Source organism: Patagioenas fasciata, chromosome 4, assembly GCF_037038585.1.
Source record: "Patagioenas fasciata isolate bPatFas1 chromosome 4, bPatFas1.hap1, whole genome shotgun sequence".
NCBI lineage: Eukaryota > Metazoa > Chordata > Aves > Columbiformes > Columbidae > Patagioenas > Patagioenas fasciata.
This window is the reverse complement of record NC_092523.1, coordinates 69,010,609-69,029,123: the sequence shown is the minus strand read 5'-3', so window position 1 is coordinate 69,029,123 and position 18,515 is coordinate 69,010,609. Positions and strand designations below refer to the sequence as shown.

At 37.2% G+C, this 18,515-nt stretch overlaps 1 protein-coding gene across 11 annotated transcripts in view; it reads left to right on the top strand.

Moving 5' to 3' along the window:
* BLTP1 (bridge-like lipid transfer protein family member 1) overlaps positions 1 to 18,515 on the top strand; it is a 125,616-nt gene that overhangs the window by 100,417 nt on the left and 6,684 nt on the right. For 5 of the 11 annotated variants that reach the window (XM_071808087.1, XM_071808082.1, XM_071808083.1 and 2 more), the window contains 19 exons: positions 911 to 998; positions 1,531 to 1,593; positions 3,257 to 3,501; positions 4,129 to 4,344; positions 5,656 to 5,836; positions 6,984 to 7,176; positions 9,417 to 9,578; positions 9,695 to 9,834; positions 10,856 to 11,057; positions 11,446 to 11,649; positions 11,748 to 11,927; positions 13,222 to 13,359; positions 13,723 to 13,983; positions 15,192 to 15,342; positions 15,590 to 15,747; positions 16,256 to 16,448; positions 16,629 to 16,846; positions 17,485 to 17,736; positions 18,288 to 18,491. In XM_071808087.1, coding sequence (XP_071664188.1) covers positions 911 to 998; positions 1,531 to 1,593; positions 3,257 to 3,501; positions 4,129 to 4,344; positions 5,656 to 5,836; positions 6,984 to 7,176; positions 9,417 to 9,578; positions 9,695 to 9,834; positions 10,856 to 11,057; positions 11,446 to 11,649; positions 11,748 to 11,927; positions 13,222 to 13,359; positions 13,723 to 13,983; positions 15,192 to 15,342; positions 15,590 to 15,747; positions 16,256 to 16,448; positions 16,629 to 16,846; positions 17,485 to 17,736; positions 18,288 to 18,491 — 3,449 coding nt within the window. The remainder of the gene's footprint in view (positions 1 to 910; positions 999 to 1,530; positions 1,594 to 3,256; positions 3,502 to 4,128; positions 4,345 to 5,655; positions 5,837 to 6,983; positions 7,177 to 9,416; positions 9,579 to 9,694; positions 9,835 to 10,855; positions 11,058 to 11,445; positions 11,650 to 11,747; positions 11,928 to 13,221; positions 13,360 to 13,722; positions 13,984 to 15,191; positions 15,343 to 15,589; positions 15,748 to 16,255; positions 16,449 to 16,628; positions 16,847 to 17,484; positions 17,737 to 18,287; positions 18,492 to 18,515) is intronic. The other 6 variants (XM_071808086.1, XM_071808085.1, XM_065836220.2 and 3 more) reach the window with 6 other exon arrangements.

The following is an 18,515-nucleotide window of genomic DNA, read 5'->3' as shown; positions in this document are numbered from 1 at the left end:
TAAAAATGTGCTGTATTATTATGTATTAAATATAAAAGATTTTAAAATAAAAAAGGTGGAGAGGAGTGTTAGATTTCTTTGGACTTTTTTCTATGAGAACAGAAATTCTTAATAGAAATTTGCTTCAAATTTGAATACTTCTGTAGAAGTTAATGTAAATATATAAATAATCCAGATGTGAAAATATCAGACAGCAGATATTCCAGCAAAAAAAACCAACTTTGTAAGTACTCTGATTTTTCAAGGTGCCCTTGAAAAGGACTCTGTCTTCTAAATCAATTAGCTTTCTTGATAACTAAAGCAGAGGAAGCATTGAAGGCAGGAAGGTACTAGTTCAAGATCTGTCAGAGGAAAACCACTTTCATTTTACCTTTTCACAAAGTTATCTGAAGAGAACCAGAAGTTGTATGGCAAAGATACTGGGGCTTTTATGTTGCGCTGTAAGGAACACAAAGTTTTGAAAAACTTCATGAGTACTTTGGTTGTGAATGAAAAGCAGTTTGCATATACTATATGGCAAATTAATTAATTTCAGTTCCATCAGAGAACACGTAATCTGCCAACTTGCTTTATGTCCCATGTGGTAGATCAGGAATATCTTATTTTTCTGTAATTTCTGCATGTTGGCTCAGGACTGAAAAACTGACATAAAGAAATAAGCAGAGATTGGCTAGCAATAGACTATTGGTAAACTAATGTGTAGCTTCCTTCTCTTTCTTTATCCCAATCCTTTTTCCTTTTCGTGAACACTAAGTGCTTCTATTATGATTTTATAATTTCTTTTGTAAAAAAATACGAAGTACTGGCTGTACGATTTTATTGCCTTCTATTTGTGTAGTTAGACGTTTGCATGAACATAAAATCCTATAGTAAAACTCAACAAGCTGTTGTCTTTTGGTTTTGCCTATAGCTCTCGACTAGACAGTGAAGATCTCCCGGATATTCGTGTAGATGCTGCATCTCCTGGGCCAAGAGTAACTTTCAACATACAGGATTCTGTAAGAATTACTTTATATACCATATCATTATATTTCCTCTACCATTTGGTCACGAATTCATGAGATGGATATACCTAGGCAGACCAGAATTGCTTGTGTGGTTTTGTGTGTCTTTCCATGCATTTGTGTGTGTGTACGCCTCAAATTATGGATGTGGTTTTGGAAGATAGATTTGTTTTGATAGGACAGAGATGTGTTTTGGTTTCTTAACACAGAAATTGAAACATTAGGGAAATATTTGAAAATGGTAATTTTTTAAAAGACTGACACATAGGAGTAATGCAATCATTTTGGAGTTTTTATCAGAAGTGTGCAAAAAAATCATTACTGCTTTTTATGTTTTAATATATTTAGAGTGTGGAAATGGGTATTAGTCAGTTTGCTGTATCCCTTCTGTGTTTGAAACAGATGGCTGAGTCTTTGGTTTTGTTTGTTGCTATGTTTCCTCATTTTTAAAATGTTCCTATTGGTTTTGCATGGCTGAGATTATTGTAATTGTTTTAATTTATATTTGTTTTTATTTCTAATTAAGTTGAATAATACAGCTTTGGATATTGCACAACAATCCGTCTGTCCAGGGGAAGGGTATTTTCAGGTATTTTTGAGAAGAAACAAGTATTCTTTGCCAGAGAACTAATTGATCTCACAGGGAGCTGCTTTTCAGTGCTTCATCTCTTCTGCACTCAGCTAAACAGAATGTATATCAAATTTGAAAATATTTAAATGTAAATGTGTACATTAAGCAGAACAGCACAATTGGTTATGGATGAACTTTGCAGTGTGTCTCAACACCCTTATGTAGATGTAAAACTTAGTAGTTGTTGTAAAATAAGTTACTGAAATTTCGTTTGTGTATTTATGGAGGCTCTGATCAAGGCTGATGTGAAGTGACATAAGTCTAGACTTGAGAATGTGGTTTACAAAAGGATTTTGGAGTGTGTGCAGAGGTGTCTTCATCTCTTACATTGTGTTCCAAGACTGCAGGCACCTACAGCAGTACAAAATAATTGCTTAGGTGGGAGGACATCTTCAGACACTTCATTTCTGGAGGAATTCCTGTATTTCATGTAGAACAAGAGATTTTCAAATAATACTGAGTAAGGAATATGCCAAAACTTAATACCCAAAGAACACATGGTGGATTTTTTAACAGCTTTCAAAAAAGCGGCTAGGGAAAATAGTAAAGATTTTTTTTTCCTTAGGAAAACAAAAGAAAATAACCAAAACACAAAGCCAAAGCGAAAAACCCAAACACAAACCAATAAAAAACCCCAAACAAACCAACAAGAGCAAAAACAAACAAAAAACAGCTTTGAGAGATAGCAGTGTACCTTTTTTTACCTTCCAACTTGCCTCACACGCCTAGGAAATAAATTCTTATTTCTGATAGATGGAAGTGAGACATAGAAATGTACTTTACACGTTTGCATATGTTTACATTTAAAAGCTGTCCTACCTTTATTTTTTTGTTGTTATATAAGGCCTGTTAGCTTAAGCTTTGTTGGCACAGCAAAATGCTTTCAAGCACTTAGATGTGTCAAATGTTTAATATTAAAAAATAATTATATTACTGACATTATAATGCCCATTCGGAAATTCAACAGAGCTCTACACTGAATTTGCAGATGAGGACTTTGTAGCTCTATAGTAACGCTGCGTAGGTAGTGCTACTGTTAAACTAATCCTTGTAGATATTTTTCACATTTCATTCATGTTAGAGAAGTTCATGTTCAAAAATGGCTTATGTGGTGCTTGCGGCATGCTTTACGTGAGGAACAGGAGGCCTGTTGTGGAAATTTGGCCTGCAGTTGGATATGTGTTAAAGCACGTCTGCCCAAGAGCACAGCCCAGGACTGTACATTCTGCGTTAGCATCCTGCACGCACGCCGCACTAACCCTCCTGGGGCCTCTGCAAGGGTCGTGATGATTTTTCCTGTCTCTTGTTCTTTTCTTTCAAAATATTTTTTTTAAATTTAAATGAAATGTTTCCATTCCTTCTGATCATGTGAATCAGTCAGAGCATGATACATATGCAGCTAACAGATTGAGCTCAATCACTAGGCAATGGCAAATGTCTCCCCACCAAGTTTTCATTTCTTTCTTTCTCATAATCCGTCTTGCAATTTCTATTACGGGGAACTTGGAAGTGAGAGATTCTCACAGCACTCTTGCTTTTTAATTTCCAGAGCTATTGAATGCATTCTTGATGGAAAGGAAATATGTGGAAATTTAATCTCTTTTTGTCTTTTTATAATCAGTTTCCAGAGGAGACAGAAATGGACCTTTTGTCTGTAACTATTGATGGTCCCTCCCATTACTCATCTACTAGTGAAGGCTCATGCTCGGTATTTGGTTCACCCAAAACTCCGGTAGTCTTCTCACCCGGCATTCCCTTCCAGCCTGAAGAAGGCCGTCGGGATGACAGCTTATCATCAAGCAGTGAGGACTCTGAGAAGGAGGATGACCATGAAAGAGAGAAGAGCTATTTTTATAGGAAACCACAGTAAGTAATGCTCCTAAAGAAGAACACAGAGATTAAAAAAAGTACATTTGAAATATTGACTTTAAAGCTACAAAATCTGTTAGTGATGGAGGACTGAATTTTGCCTGAAAGGGTGTATGTGGAAGGCAGGGGAGGTCGTGTTTGGCAGAGGTGAGTCTGAGGGAAGGAGGACTTCTGATCTGTTCTTTACAAAGGGGCAACTCTTAGAAATTTCAGGCCTTGAAACAGAACAAAAGAACTTGGAAAGTGACTTTTTGAGGCATAGAGCAGGTTTTAGTGGGACTAAATGACAGATTTTTTCAAATAGAGCATACCTTTCAGTTTTACCTAGTGATTAGACCTCTATAAAGTGCACATAATGATGTAAATGTTTATAAATCAGAAAATTATTGTATGTATTGTTTCATTTCTTGTTTAAGAATTTAAGAAAGGCTTAGTTCTTTGTAGTACCCTGTACAATGAAAAGATGTGTTAATGGAGGATGGATCGCTGTATAGCAGATAAGAACTTTCCTGGGAAAAGCCTTAAAATGTTATATACTGAGCACAGATATAGTCTAAGGATGCCTCTTACCATCTGTTGAGGTTCATGTCATGCTAACAGATAATCCCCATTGTGCCCGAGCAGGAGCAGCTCTCGCAAGAAGGCAACCGGCTTTGCTGCCGTCCACCAGCTCTTCACCGAGCGCTGGCCAACCACGCCGACCAACAGAAGCGTGACTGGCACAACCACAGAGAGAAATATTGACTTTGAACTTGACATCAGGGTCGAAATTGATTGTGGGAAGTGTGTCCTGCACCCTACCATGCTTCAGCAAGAACATGATGACATTAGTTTACGGCGGTAAGAAACATTTTACTTAGTTGCCTGATGAAGATCAAGGTATGAATACTTTATTCTGCCGTAGCTGTTTAGTACATCTGATATTTCCATCATGTAATTTATGACCATATGTGCAACAATTAATGATTCTTAAGCACTGACCTCTTTGAAAAGCATGGTTGTATAGATTAGTTTGTTCTCATCACTTTATTCATAGTAATTATCACTACATAGAATCACCGTAAATCACAATTATGGCTGAGTATGGCATGGTGAATTGTGTGTGTTTAGCTTGAATCTGCATATGCCTCTCTTCTGGTTTTATTTATTTTTTTTAAATCATATTTTACTTTCATTAGTATCTTAGGCTTGTCAAGCACTCGGTTATTTTTTTTTTCAGCCTCCAAAGAAGTAACTTTACAATTTAGTGAATCCACATATTGTTTTGACTAATAATGGGGCTACTGTTGTGTTTTCTTATGATCTCTGAGGCCTCCCATTATTTTCTGAGTGTAAAAGCATACTGATATTATGTTTCTTAGTAAAACGCATATTTTTGATTATGTGAGGTAGCGGAAGTGCTTTACTTCTGATCTTAAAGTTTTATCTCATTTTTAGTTATTAAATTCTCTCCTGTTTTCATACATATGTGATTGGTGATCTAATGGCAGCGTTACTACTTAAAATTTGATGTTATTAGTAACATGGTGAATATTAAGAAACTTGCTTGTCAAAGATAAATCTCAGTAAGTATAGTATAAGGAAGTGAGATTTACTTGTTTTAACTCTTAATTGTAAGAAAAAGGAACAAATGAGAAATACTTTTTCTTTCTAAGAGTTATACATAGATCTGTAATTAGAAAGCAGTTTGTTTTCTGTCTTTCCAAGACACTTTTTTTCTAAGAATTGGTGCAAAAGGATAAAGAATCTCTTAAGAATTTATATGAAAACAGGCTTTACAGCAGAGAAGGAAAATTGATAAGTATTTTCTGCATATCAAGGAGTTTTCACAGATCATGCTGGGTAATGCAGATGAACTTGACCGTAAGAGTGAAGAGCATTGGAAAGTTTTTCTCTGATGACATAAAATTTTGTAGATTTTACTGTCTGAAGTAATCACATCATGAAAATGGCAAAACCAGAGTTGGCAGACAAGAAAGGGAGTAGAGGTCACAGAAAGTACAGAATAAAGCAGGGATTTAAATGCTTTCTTATATAGTTGATACTACAAATCTGTTTTAGACATCCCTAGTTTTTTTAATAATAGAAAATATACTCTTATTAATATGAGTGTTAAGCTTGTTTTAATAAAATACAGTGTCTTTATTTTAGGAGTTATGATCGGAGTTCCAGAAGTTTGGATCAAGAGTCTCCTTCAAAAAAGAAGAAATTTCAAACTAATTATGCATCTACTACTCACTTACTTGCTGGGAAGAAAGTGCCGTCATCTCTACAGACAAAACCTAGTGATGTGGAAACAACGGTGTTTTATATTCCTGGGGTGGATGTAAAGGTAAAAGGAATGTATAACTCAGCAGGGAAACACTTGCTCTTTCTCTGCCCGAATATTGTTTCTAACCATATACATTGTTACAGTATGTACAAATTCATGTATACAGAGCAAATCAGCAAAATCTTTTTTTTCCGTTACGTAGATACTGCTAGAATATGAATAATGATTTCTGTAATGCTACACTGAAAACTGATAGATGCTTTTACCCTCATTTTCCCAAAGGGTGGGACAGAGACACCCAAAAGCTTGTATGTACCATCAAAACTAGCTATGCCACATGACACTCCCTAACAAACAGTGTACGTGATCTTACCTAATGAAATGTATTCCATTAACACTTTGGTGTCCAAAATTAGACATTTGTTTTGGGTATTTTCTTATCTGACAGGTAATTTATTCAGTATGAGGTTTTCAAATAAAGGAAGTTTGTTCCACTGACTGTAATTCATGGGAAGGGCAGCTTAGTAGTTGGCCCACTAGCATATGAAGCTCTCACTGTGTCTTCCGTGTCGCTTGTTATAGCAGAGTCTGGGTGTAAAAACTTGTTATGACAATGTTCCCTGTGTATGTGTCCATCTATCTTCAGGGATGAGTTATGCCTCAGGTCCTGCCCTCTGCTTGTAGTCAAATTTAGGAATAACTAAACATTCTCCACAGCTTTTGTTATGTTCTGTATTTTCATTGGTAGCGTATTATTATGCACATTTAGGAGGCCTGAACTCCTGGAATATTTTATTATTTTTAATTTTAATGCAACTTTCTGTATGCAGTTGTTTAGTAGTGGAATAGTTCCACATGGAGTAAGAAACCAAGCTGTGGGAATAGGAACAAATAGTTAGTGGCGCAGGTTGTGTGTGATTTAACGGAGCAAGTTTTAGGCATTGTTCCTTAATAGTTCGTTTCCTCTTCTTCTCTGTGTTTCCTTGGTATTTTTAAAGGTTTATTAATTTTTCTGTTTTTTTGTATGTAGTTTTCAGATCTTTACATGCACTGACTGTATCTGTAGAATGTGAATTGGAATGTAAGATATCTTAAATAATATTTTTATAAATAATGCAAACAAAAAGAAGGGAAGGAATGACACCGAACTGCTGTATAGAAATTGAACTACTTGTATGAAGTAAATGGATGTTTCTTTGCTTTGCAGTTGCACTACAACTCAAAGACTTTAAAGACTGAATCACCAAATACTTCTCGAGGATCCTCTTTGCCAAGAACCCTTTCCAAAGAGTCCAAGCTGTATGGTATGAAAGACACTGCCACATCTCCTCCTTTATCTAGCACTATCCACAGCAAGACTAACACCTTACTTCCTCCCCAACCCCCACCCATCCCATCAGGTACTTATAGGCAATAACTTTCTAAAACTGCCATGCATATGTATCTTTGCTTCACATAATCTACTAGCTTTAGATCTGTTTGCATATTACCTGAAACGCAGTATTTATCAACTCTTAACTTGGGCTGCAGAAACCTGATCGCAGAAGCACAAGTGCAGTTCATGAGGTTACATTTTTAGAAATCAAACCAGCCAAACCAGTCTCAGTAATAATTCTGCCATAGTCACCATATCCAAGTGTTGGGCGGTCACTGCCTTCTCCCTGTTCTCATTTAACAAAGTTATGCTTTATTACTGGAAAGCAAAGTTTAAGTATCTATAAAAACTGAATGCTGCTTGATTTATTCTTCATAATTAAAGAAAAAAAAAATCAGATTAATCTGACCATATTTGAAGAATACTTTCAGCTTTCTAGTGCCTTCTGCCAGACAAGTTATGTGTAAAATTTTGCTTTCTGGAATGGAGTTATTTCTTGTAGTACTGAGCAGCTGTTCAGATGTATTTTTATTAACTGAATACTGGACCAGTGTCCTCAGCTGTTGCAGGCCCTTAAATAACCATGATTTGGAACAACCTGAGTTCCAATAATTAAAGTTTTGTTCTATCTCCAATGATTCCTGTTTTCAAGCAGGAGTCCTTGGTTACATCATGTCAGATCTAGAGCTATGTAGATTGCACCTCCAGCTTCAGAGACTTTCACTCTTCTCTCCTTTGGCATTTGAATATCACTTTAAAAACAAAGCCAAAATTTTGTCAAGATTTGATGAGCAGTGAAAACAGATAACTAAAGAAAATTTTGGTGGATGGATTTGTTGTTGTTATTTTGTTTGGTGGTGGTTGTTGTGTGTTTTGGGGTTTGTGTTTGGTTTTTGTTGGGGTTTTTTTGGTGTGATTTGCGGGTTTGTGTTGTTGTTTGGGTTTTTTTTTTTTTATAAAACCAGCTATGATGCTGGGAGAGAACAGTGAAACAGGGACACCTTCCTCAGATACCCACGCTGTTGAACCATTAGCTCTTCCTCCTTTAAGTGTCCATCTTCTTTCTGATACTCAATGTTGTGTAGTCTTGGTTTATCCTACTTCAGTTCTGTTCTGTATTTACTTATCCTCTTTCCAGTCTTTGCCTTTGAATTTTTACCATGTTATGTCCAGCTCTTGAGTCTTGTTTTCGTATCTCTGAGCACTACATTTTGTGGTCTTAGAGAAATTGCATTTTTATGATGGTATGTCTCCCAAAAGTAGGGATTGCAATTACTTTATTTCTTTATGCACTGTATTTTTAGAAACATTTATTAGTTCTGAATTGGTTTGAAGCACATTTGTTATTTATATTACTTTTCTGATATTACTTTTCCTCTGGAATGGAAACCACATCACCTTACTGGCGTTTGGTCTCCAATATGAGCAAGGCAGGACAATCTAGTCAGAGGCGGTATAGAGAATAGTTTGCATAGCATGAAAATTGAATGTTTAGGTTGGTTTGGGTTTTTTTTAGCAAATAAAGGATTTTTAAGCTCCGTCTTAGTAATTTAGTTAATGTTTCTGTTTTTCTCGGAGAATTTAAAATCAATATCTTCATTTATCTCTATTCCTTCTAATAGCTGTATTTCATAGAGACAGTAGTTAAGCTGGTTTTAATAGCTTCTGTGCATATTTATATTTTGGTAAGCGTGGATTCAAGGGCTCTTCCACAGATTTAGAAGACAACAATCTTTTTATTAGTTTACTCTGGCTAGCTCTAAGCTTCTAAAAACAACAGTTTAGAATCTTCAGTTATTTGCGTAAATGTGGTAGAATTTGCCATTTGGAGTTTTAATCTCTTTATGTGTTTTCTCAGTTTAAACTGACGTTCTTTCCAGGCTCATGTATTTATTTTTACTAATTCCACTTCCATTTCCAGCCAGCTGTGGTTACTTTGTATTGTGTATTTGGAGAATTGCGGGTGTCTGATTTCAGCGCTACTTTTAAAAAGCAAAGTGGTGACAATGACATAAGAGTGCTCGGTCAAGAACATGTGCAATGGAATTTCAGTCAAGCATGACAGACTAATAGTCACTTTTGCATAGTTTTCTTAGTGAAAACTTGTGCCTTAATTGTTTTGGACTGGTCAGACTAACGCCTTTTCAGATGGTGATACAGAGAACTAAAGGAAACTGCTGTTAGTTATGAAGTATCTTCTAAAATTGAGCAGTTACTGTTGAGTGGTGTATTACATTAGAAAAAATTATCTTTTAAATGTTGCAGCCAAAGGGAAAGGAAGTGGTGGAGTGAAAACGGCTAAACTATATGCATGGGTTGCGCTCCAGTCATTGCCAGAGGAAATGGTGATCAGCCCGTGCCTACTGGACTTTCTAGAGAAAGCTCTCGAAACCATTCCAATAACACCCATTGAAAGGAATTACACAGGTAAGTTGTCTCCGTTTTTTGGTACTCTATGCTTTTTCTTATTTGTCTTCTGGTGGCATTGAGCTGCTGTTCGCTTTAAATTCCACTTTCTAATGCGTTCTTGTACTTGTTAAAAGCTGTTAGTTCACAGGATGAAGACATGGGACAGTTCGACATACAAGATCCCTTAGAAGAGTCCACAACATCATTAGTATCATCCTCAACGTCAGCGTATTCATCCTTCCCTGTAGACGTGGTGGTTTATGTACGAGTTCAGGTGAGGTTTTAATTCAACATTCAGTGTAGTTAAGTAACTTCAGTTACAGTCTTTGAGACAATCCATGCTTTGAAGTTTGCTTTTTAAAAACTAAAAATATTTTCAAGTGATCTTTCTGAGATATTAATGTCTAGTGTGATGATAAAATAGGATTTATTTCAACAGAAGTCCTGAGTTATGAGCATTTTTTAATGCTACATCTTCCTGATCTCTTTTGGACTTTTCTTGAAAATGTCTTTCATAATTAGCATTTATATCCATTGTTTATAGGTACCATCACAAACCAAAAATAATAATTAATGATTTTCTCAGTTTATGTGGAAAAATGTAGGAATATGCAGTTATCATCTACAAGGCATTATTCATACTGCTTAATATTTCCTGTGTCTGGGCTTTTATACATCAGAGAGAAAAGTGTTACCACAGAGTGATTCACAGCACTTGACCTTGAACTGAATGTTGCTATTATATGTTTATACTTCACTCAAACAACATTCTTCCTTGTATAAATCTGACTATGTTCCCAAGCTCAACAACGTATTCTAACAGAGGCACTTTTATGCCTGTGAAAATTAACCACAACAATCTGTAGCCTTGCTGGGCTTTTACTGCAAACTCATCTGGCCAAGATTGTTGAGGGAAGCCGAGTCTTTCAGCATCAGCTCAAGCGTCAAGTGATTCTGTACAGTTCTCACAGGAGATGAGCAAAGCTGTGAATTGACTTGGGGAGGTGGTAGAGAGGGACGTACACGTCCTCTGCTGCATCCAGGGCTCCTGTATTTAACTTGGCTAAAAAACAGTCCAAATAATAGCCCTGGTGTTGAAGGGATTCCCTGAAATCAATTTATCTGTATGAACTTGTATACAGTTTTCTTACTAATTTTAAAGCCTGCCTGAAAAGGCTGTAATTTTGCTTAGATTTAAAAAAACCAAATACATAGCACCCAACAAGTCGCATTTGGGACGTTTTTAGTATTTCATATTCCTTCACTGAGTGCTTTATTTTCTTTCTGTGTTTCAGCCCTCTCAAATCAAGTTCAGCTGCTTGCCAGTATCCAGAGTTGAATGTATGCTGAAGCTGCCTTCCCTGGATCTTGTTTTCTCTTCAAACCGAGGAGAACTGGAAACATTAAGTACAACATACCCATCAGAAAATGTGCTGGTTACTAGCAGTATTTCACACAGTGGCTCAAAGAATTCAATTAGTAAATCTGGAGTGCCAGGTAAAACGTGTATGAATGTTCATACTGTATATAGTTTGTTGCATAAATATAATGTTCTGTTGCCTGAAATTAGAGCAGAAGATAAGCTTTTACACACCTTAATGCTAGATGTTTATGTATTGGTGAGTTCAGTAGGATTACTTCATGTTGTATCACTTTCCTGTAGAAGCTTGCACAGATACAGTATATTGGAGTTCTTCTTGCATTGGTTGAGTTCAGTTATCTGCTAGCATCAATATGTAGAATATTTAAGCTGCATTGCTGCTACAAGGGCTTAATTTGATGTGCATTTGATCTGTATAATGTTGCTGTTAGCAGGCAGTATTATTTCATGTTTGAAAATGCTTTTATACTAAAACTAACTTTTGCAAAAAACCTTTGTCTTCAGGCTCATCCCCTGGCCTAGGCAGCCCTCTGGGCAGAACGCGGCACAGCAGCAGCCAGTCAGACTTGACCACTTCTAGTAGCAGCTCTTCAGGCCTGAGCTTCACTGCCTGCATGTCCGACTTTTCCCTTTACGTGTTCCATCCATATGGAGCTGGCAAACAAAAGTCTGCAGTTACTGTTCTAACTCCTGGATCAGGAGCCTTAGGTACAAGAACTATTGCTGTAATGAGCGTTGTTCGAGTTTGACATGGTTTTTCGAACTGAAGGTCACAGAAGATTCAACTTTCTCCTTTCTGTTTGTAGGTAATGTGGATGAGGAACCAACTTCAGTCACTGGCCGGAAGGATTCTTTGAGCATAAACCTTGAGTTTGTGAAAGTCAGCCTGTCCCGAATAAGGCGTACAGGAGGTTCTTCCTTTTTTGAGAGTCAGTCTGCAAGCAAAGCTACGAGCAAGATAGATACCACATTGATAAACATATCTGGTAAATGCTATATTTCATTTTAATCTCACCTGTTCAGCTAATTAGAGAACTACTGTTTCAGCGACAGACTTTACTCTTGCAGCTTTTGTAGATGTTATAAAAGAGCCATCTCTTTGTAGTGTCTAGTAAATTTTTTCCTCTTTTTGAGTGAAGTAGGGATTGATACATTAAATTTTAATGATACTTGGAGGACCTATTTGCAGATGCACCTTTTTAGCCTCCTATTTCATTTAATGTAACTAAAAGGGCTTGCTCAAATGCATCTCTGACATCAGTCTGAGTGACCTAATGCGACCCTTGATTATGTTGAGATTGTACTTGCTCTGCCTGGGAGGGGATGCAGCCAGGACAGCTGACCCAGATGGATCAAAGGGATACTCCATGGCATATGATGTTGTGCTCAATAATAAAAGCTGGAGGAAAGGGGGATGTTGGTGGTTACAGCATTTGTCTTTCCAAGCAACTGTTAGGTGTGCTAAGGCCCTGCTTTCCAGCAAATAACTAAACATCTGCATGCCAGTGAGGAGGAGTGAATAGGTTGGTTTTTATTTTCCATCACTTGGATGCACGTCTTATGCTTTCCGTGCTAAATTGTTGCTGCCTCAATCCACAAGTCTCCTCACCTGCCTTGTGTTGTTTTCTCACTCTCCCACAGGAGAGGGGAGTGAGCAGCTCATTGGGCATCTGGCTGTTATTTGGGACCAACCGACAACAGAGAGAAAGCCTAAATTGTTTGTGCTTAGTCAATTTAAGCTACAGGTCATTTGAGTTGTATGGCAGGTGTTATCAGAAGGAAACGATTTTACATCATTATTTAGTCATAAAATTTGTATGTCAACTTTATTACATGGTTTTAGCATGCAAAAGAGAGTGGTTATTTTCCACCTCAGGGCACAATGTATACTTTCTTCAGGTATAAAATCCCATAGTTAGTATACATTAGCTTTATACATGACAGACTAGTGTCTTTGACTAGAATTGTTTGCGGAATGGTTGTGATTAATCTGCTATTAAAGCCTTCAGATGAGGAGCCTGAGGCACATAGAACACAAGTAGGTCCCAACATCAGTGATATTTTTAGGTTCCATCTTGTCTTTATGAAACGTGTTTGTATCTAATATTGGATTTGGAGAAATAGTAACACCTCAGCAAAACTGCAGGTTTTAATAACCACTTTCTCATTACAGCACAAACTAAACTGCTGGTTAAAGTAGTATTGGACTGTATTGAACAGTTACCAAAACCTGTCACTACTGAGAGTTTACAGTTGTGTGTATATGCTTTTCTTTTTCAGCCGTCTGTGATATAGGATCTGCTTCTTTTAAATACGATATGCGGCGACTCAGTGAGATTCTAGCTTTCCCAAGAGCTTGGTACAGGAGAAGCATTGCTAGACGGCTTTTCCTAGGTGATCAAACAATAAATCTGCCAGGTAAGATACTGCTTTTTATCATGAAAAACCTTTTTGTACAAGGGATTATAGTAGGAGTTTTAGAAACATTTATTACCTGTGTATTATTACATATGTGGTTGGATATAAATGTGTTATAATTTACTCTGTATGCAGTTGCTCTAAGTTTAACAGAAAATCCTAGAAAGAAGAAATTGAAAGTTTCTAAAGTAGGTCAGTGAATTATTTAAACAGCTTATATTAGTCAAGACAGCAGAAAACCTTTAGTTATGACAAAAGAAATCTATTTGAACACTCTCCAAATACCTCTTAGTATATGGGAGGATACTGTTGCACAAAAATGAAATCATTTTTCTGCCTTTAATGTGCTGCTTTTTCTTCCAGTAGCATCTGGTCCTGGAACACCAGACTCAATTGAAGGGGTAAGCCAGCATCTTTCTCCGGAATCCTCCCGGAAGGCGTACTGCAGGACGTGGGAGCAGCCCAGCCAGTCTGCTTCATTCACACACATGGCACAGTCACCGAATGTGTTCAGTGAGCACAATGCCAGCAGCAGTATGTCACCTGGGACGGCATCTCACAGCTTAAAGTCTCCAGCTGTTACAAGATCCAGGAGCGTATCTGACTCTTCAGTGCCTCAGAGAGGTTAGTATACTGATTCCTTTAGCTCTTTAAAGTGTTTTCATCAGTTGTGTGAAAAACAGTATGTTTTACTGCTTTGCAGAAAGCAACTTTAAAGCATTATTTTCCCCTGTGCCTGGGAGTAGAGAATCAATAGCTTAGAGAAAGGAAAATGTCTGAAATGGATGAACCAAAATGTAGTTTGTTACTTTTTATAAAATTGCTGTTTCTTTTACTAGAGCAGGAGTTGTTTAGCTGGGGTTAGCTGAGTTCTCCATCTTAATTTGATTGTGTTGTCATCTTCTTGGCCCTCTATTCTCATCCAAGCAATTACCTCTTAGCAGAGGATCAGTATCACAGCTCACAGATGAGGTCAGTTATTTCATTTCATCTGAGACTTCAGGCTCAGACTAAGAGGTCTAAATAAGGGGAGTTTCTATATAAGAACTAAAGTAACTTAATTTCTTTTACTACAAATGTTGTATTGTATCTTACAATAGCGTAGCACTGGTTGTGTGGAATATTTATGGCATGAGATATAGACAGGAGATTTTTAATCATGGTGCTTATTTTACTCTAGGAAAAAAACCTGTGACAAAAGAAAGGACAGGTATTTTGTCTATATAGCAAGAAAGCAAGATGTTATATATGAACAGTTTTTAGCACACAACTGGAGAAGGATCAATGGCTGGTAGAGTGGCTTATTCATAGGAAATGCAATTTTGCACAAGCTTTTAAAGAGTATTGCCAGGATTTTTGTGAGAAGAACGAGGAAAACCCTGATACTTGAAATACTGACTTGGCAGTTGTGCAAAGAACTGCTGCCTGAATATTCAAATACTAATAATTCATGTTCTGAGTACACTGGTATACTTAAAGAGTTAAAGAATTTAAAATACGCTCTTGCACAACTGACTGCAAGTAAAAATCTTTTCTCTTAAAGATATTAGTAAAAATGTGCAATAGATGTGTAAAACAAAAATAGATAAAAATTTAAAAATAAATATAAATACTAAATAAAAATAGATGTGTGAAATTAGTCAATTGTGATGACAACTAAAGTGACGCATACTACAAATCCTCTAATTCTCGCTTATTCTCACTCGTAGTTTTATGGTGCTCATTAAATATGGTGTTAGTCTGTTCTTTGGTACAATGCACAATGTATGCATTCTGTCAGATTTTCTTAGCATAGGGGATAATCTAAATTTTTGTGTACTTTTTTTGTTTAGATACTCTCTCAAAAACATCAACTCCATTTAATAAGTCAAATAAAGCTGGAAGCCAGCAAGGAACACCATGGGAAACACTGGTTGTATTTGCCATGAACCTAAAACAATTAAACGTTCAAATGAATATGAGCAATGTAATGGGCAATACTACGTAAGTATAAAACAACATCAAGCATGTTTTAGGCGATAGTGGGATTTTGCCACAGACTGTTAATGGCCTGTTGTCTTCTAGCTTTAAAATCCTAATTTTTTCAGTTGTGAACCATGAATGCTGGTAGATGCTTAATCCTAAAGTCACACATGCTTAATCCGCATTATTTACTGCTTTCTGGTAAATAATTTTTAGTTTGTCTTTTGACAGCCTGGGAAATTGCTGTCCATTTTCCCCTCTGTTCTAGGTGGACTACCAGTGGTTTGAAAAGCCAGGGTCGTCTGTCTGTGGGCAGCAGCAGAGATCGGGAAATCAGCATGTCTGTTGGCTTGGGAAGGTCCCAGCTGGACTCCAGAGGGGGAGTTGTTGGAGGTACCATTGATGTTAATACCCTGGAGATGGTGGGTAAGTTGGAAAGCTGCCTGTATTCATATATGCTCCAGATAATAAATGTGAAAACCTAAAGGATATACACACTACCCTGCTTTGTGAACCTGCTAGTATATAAAGACTTTGGATTCTTATTTGTGCATGCTGACTGAAGCACACTTTGGACTGAAGGGATGGTCTTCTGCTCAGGGGCTGATTCAGTCTCAGGGTTGCTCTAAAATTACACTAGCTAGCCGTGCAACCCTCCGGCCCCCTTCAGCTGTCTGGACAGATGGCAAATGAAAAGTTCTTACAGCATTTCAGCTCCCCCTAGAATTTCACAAGTGTGTGTGGCCTGGAAAATGCAGAACTGGCTTTGGAAAAGAGGCTGGGTGTTCTGGCTCTACAGCAGTGTCATGACCTCCCCATGCATCTGGAAGAAACCACTGAATCACCATGGATGGCATAAGGGTGAAAAACCCTGGAAAAGCTGAGTTTCTTATCTTTAATGCTGTATTTCTGTGTTGCTGTTGTTCTATTTCAGCTCATATTTCTGAACATCCAAACCAACAGCCCAGTCATAAAATTCAAATTACCATGGGTTCTACTGAGGCACGTGTTGACTACATGGGGTCCAGTATCCTAATGGGAATCTTCAGTAATGCCGATCTTAAGCTACAGGATGAATGGAAAATTAACCTGTACAATGCACTGGACTCGAGCATGTCTGATAAAAGGTAATACTGCCTCCTGTGTTTAAAGTCTATAATGTTTGATAAGGTCAAATTCTGTCTGTATTGTTACTGTCCAGAATTGGTAACCAAAAATGTAAGCATCTGCTAAAAAGCAATGGTTTGTTTTTATTGTCAGAAGGAAACAGATTAACTGTTTATGTTCTTGCTCTTTCTAATACCTAGTGAGATATTTGTCCATGGGGACCTGAAATGGGATATCTTCCAAGTGATGATTTCACGATCGACTACACCAGACCTAATAAAAATAGGAATGAAGCTCCAGGAGTTCTTCACACAGCAGTTTGATACAAGCAAGCGAGCTCTGTCTACCTGGGGACCTGTTCCTTATCTCCCTCCCAAGACAATGGCCAACAACTTAGAGAGAAGCTCACATGAGCAATGTAAGTGGTACAAAAAATAGTGTATTTCCAAGTAGGGTGTCTTAATTGCAAAAGTTCATCTGAGCAACTTTGTGCATGCAAGTGTATCTGTTTGACTTGAAATTGTTTCTTCAGTACATTTTTCCTGTAAATTGGGTCTGGCAATAACATTTCATGAACAATGCAAATGTCTCAAGTACCTTGCTGTACCTGGCGTACAATTATGAACTAAAATGTTATTTTCAGGTTTTAGTTTAAAATATGTATTTATGTTTAAAAAAAAATTAAAAATCTTTTTAGCAGTTTTTAAACTATTTCAATAGATTTGAAATAGTTTTCAAAGTCTGTTTTGAAGTCTATTTCATAAAAAACGTTTCTACTTTGAGTAGCGGTGGAAGTGTGATGTTGTTCTTATTTTCTGTTAATCATGAGCTGAAACCATAATTTGTCTGAACACAATGAGTCATTGATTTCCAAGTATGTTTGTTCAGGTACTCATAAGCTACAACCACCTTAGATCACAAAGATGAAACAGTGTCAGTGAAATCAATTAGAAAATATCACTCGTAATAGCATGTTTTATTAGCAATACAAATATGACAGCAATTTTCTTTCTCTTTCCTAAAGTTTCTTCTTGCTTTTGCATGTTTACTTTCTAGTGTTGGATGCAGCCCATCATCGCCATTGGCCAGGAGTTCTGAAGGTGGTGTCTGGGTGCCATATATCCTTATTCCAGATGCCATTGCCAGAAGATGGAATGCAGTTTGGAGGATCCATGAGCCTGCATGGAAACCACATGACACTGGCTTGTTTTCATGGGCCTAATTTCCGCTCAAAATCTTGGGCCTTATTTCACCTTGAAGAACCCAATATTGCGTTTTGGACAGAAGCCCAGAAAGTTTGGGAAGATGGTAATTTAAACCATTTCCTTATACCTCTAAATTCCTTCAAATGAATTTTAGAGTGTGCTGATACATAAGAAATCAAAGAAAAACCTATTTTCTTTTAAGTCTAAATCAGTGTACCACTTAGGTAAAATAATAATCTGTTCTCTCTCAGTCTTTACCACCATTTCTTTAATTTGTAGAATAATGCAATGTACCTTTTCAGATATACTAGATAGATCCTTGATAATACGCCTACAAAGTGGACTGTCTGCATTAATTGCATGTCAGTGTATATGCGGTCCTCTTTTTTCTATACGAGGAATTTTGATGGTTCTGTTGCTTATATTTTTCTTCATCTTGATGTTTTTACTGTTTGTAGCTACTGAGGATTTAATTTTTCTGGTGTTTTCAAGCTTTATACCAGTTTTTAATGCCACCGGGTTGCTAATTATTCATGTTAAATACCTATGTGAAGAGAGAAGAGTGAGAGAAGAAATCCTAATACCCATACCAACCTGCTTTTTCCATTTTTCTTTTCTCTCTCGCCCCGCACCCCACCCGCACCTTCCACGCAGGTATTAGTGAACACTCCACGTATATTGTGCAAACCCTGGACTTCCATTTGGGCCATAACACTATGGTCACCAAACCGTGTGGAGCCCTCGAGAGCCCGATGGCAACAATCACAAAGATAACCAGGCGCCGCCATGAAAACCCCCCCCATGGAGTTGCCAGCGTGAAGGAGTGGTTCAATTACGTTACAGCCACCAGGAACGAAGGTCGGAGTCATGTCCATTAAGTTT